This window comes from Montipora foliosa, chromosome 5 (assembly GCF_036669935.1).
Source record: "Montipora foliosa isolate CH-2021 chromosome 5, ASM3666993v2, whole genome shotgun sequence".
Lineage (NCBI taxonomy): Eukaryota > Metazoa > Cnidaria > Anthozoa > Scleractinia > Acroporidae > Montipora > Montipora foliosa.
The window spans coordinates 3,500,327-3,502,826 of NC_090873.1; the positions used below are offsets into that span (position 1 = coordinate 3,500,327).

The following is a 2,500-nucleotide window of genomic DNA, read 5'->3' on the forward strand; positions in this document are numbered from 1 at the left end:
TTCGTCTTTTTAGTTCATTTATATCTCGCCACCCAAGTGGTATGGGACAAGTACCCATTACAAAATTACAAAAAAATCACCCTTCCTTGCGTTCAATTGGAGACTGAATTACGAGGCGCGTTGCTCATGAAGATTTTTTAAAAATTAATGGACCGGAAGCATAGATAAGGCATAGATAAATAAGGCACGTCATGGCCTTGTAACTTGTTTGAAATTATCGATGTGAACCGGACACACACTTTATGTAGTTCTGATTCTAATAACATACCTGATTTGACCGCTGTTTGTAACACTTTAGCTGCTGTATGCTGGAAAAAAGGTGACCTGGATGAGGCAAAGCTGAACCCTGGTATTTGGGAAGAACAGCTGGTATCCCAACCACCTGATACCATAGCTCTGTGGCACGTTAGCTGCTGTATGCCGTGAAAAAGGCGATCTGGATGAAGCAAACTTGTATCTAAAGCAAACGGGACAAAATGTCTCAAGCGGGCAATGATTCCAACGATCTTACTAAGTTTAGAAGCAACATAATCAATGTGAAATTTCCAAGAAGAATGACTATCAATCAATACTCCAAGATATTTTACGTATTCTTTACATTCGAGCGAGGTTAGTGTATTAGTATTGTTATCTATTACATTTAAATTTATCTCATACTTAGGATTCTGGTAGGACAGGAATATAACCTGTGAGCTTTGTTGAGAGGAATGGAAAGTATTTCAGTCTCGATTTTCTGATGCCACAATGGGATTAAAGGAGAAAGATTGAACGAAGCTACCAGACATCCCGTGGGGAGGAAACCCATGTAAAAAGGGGAGGGATGCTCGTTGGAAATTTTAAATGAAACCCCTAAAGGAGACCAGGATTGGGGTGACCCAGGCTATTTTTGACCCCTAAAAGAGACCATATTAAAACGCAGAGAAACAAAAAATACCGTGACTTTTAATAATGGCAAAGACATTATCATCTAATACTTTCACCTCCTTGAAGAAATGTAAAAGTGTAAGTATACACTTTTATATTTCTTCGCGCGCAACCCTAAAGGAGACCTTCACGGCTACATATGATTTCGTTTTTCCCAGAACACCCTAAGTGAGACCAAAATCCGAAATTTACACCCCTCAGAGAGACGACGAGCATCCCTCCCCTTTTTATATGGGAGTCCCTTCCCTGGGCCAGACATATAATCAGTGAATTCACGATTAGTTGAAGGTACTTTAGATGCTAGGTTTGGTCCGACGGAAGAAAAAAAGTCATTAAAGATGTTTAAAATTTCACTGACTTTACTATCTGGATGAATGATTGAGGAAATACACTTGAAATGCTTTCTTTTGTTATTAATTAAAGAATTAATACCAGCCCAGGTGTTCTTCATATTAGTTAAGTTATGACTGAAATAATTATGATAGTAGAGTTTCTAGCTCAGGCGAGAAAGAATTAATATTTTGTTTCCATAAATTTTATACAGGGATTTACTACCGGAGTGATAAAGGTGGTTCTTTACTTTGATTGATTTTCTTAGCCTACGTGTAATCCAAGGTTTTAACATCTGTTTGGCTCGACGTTGAGACAATGTTTTGTAAGGGGAATGTTTGTCTAGAAGGTTTATTTATTTATTTATTTATTTATTTATTCGACAATCGCGTTTGAAGTCCCGCTAGCATCAAAATGATGGTGGCAATCTGGCCTTGTATCACATAAGGATTCCCAATTGCATAATCTGCCAATTAACAACTTGAAAAAAGTGTAAGAATTCGACAATAGATAATTGTGGTTAGCCTTACATACGTATGTTTCATCTCTGCCAAGGGACTCATCAGAGACCTTTGGGCTAACTCGTCAAACATCGCGTTTGAAGTCCTACATTCAATACTGAATATAAAGGACTGCATTAAACTTTAAAAACATCAATAATATTAGTATTATATACACAAATTGAGCTAATAAATTGTGGAAATTTCTCTCTTGAAAGATTTAAGTGATTCTTTCAACGCTACTTCCTTTGGTAGCTTATCCCATTCCTGTACGGTTCTTGGAAAAAAAGGAATACTTATAAAAATCACACTTTGCATTCAGAGTCATATATGCGTGCCCAGAGGAACGCGTAGAGGAATAGGTAATTGTGTGGAGATTAGCATTATCTACACTCGCTAAATTGTTTCTAAATTTATAAAGCATAGACAAGCGGGCAATTATTCTACGGGATTGCAGTGATTTCCTGCCCAGTTCATTTAGCATATCAGGCGCGTAGCGTGGTCATTTTTTCAAGTACGCACAAGTACATATGATCTAGAAACCTAAGTAAACTAAGCGAAAAATACTGCGTTCTTTATTTCTTGTTCGAAATAGTTGTGTGAATACAAGCAAAGAACAAAGTGTCTTGCCCTTATTTTGAGCAAGCTTGGCGCAAACAAAACATTGTTTTGGTTGTGCTAGCGTGACTGGAATTGCCAACAACGTTCTTGGAACGTCGCTCCTTTGTCAAGAACGTTCGTGGAAC

The 2,500-nt window shown here is 37.7% G+C and overlaps 1 protein-coding gene across 3 annotated transcripts in view; it reads left to right on the forward strand.

Moving 5' to 3' along the window:
• Positions 1 to 2,500, forward strand: part of LOC138003396 (uncharacterized) — a 24,679-nt gene that overhangs the window by 13,766 nt on the left and 8,413 nt on the right. For 2 of the 3 annotated variants that reach the window (XM_068849445.1, XM_068849446.1), the window contains exon 5: positions 299 to 1,277. In XM_068849445.1, the coding sequence (XP_068705546.1) occupies positions 299 to 426 (128 nt within the window). In that variant the 3' untranslated portion in view covers positions 427 to 1,277. Of the gene's footprint in view, positions 1 to 298; positions 1,278 to 2,500 lie in introns of those variants that run through there. The other variant, XR_011123518.1, reaches the window with a different exon arrangement.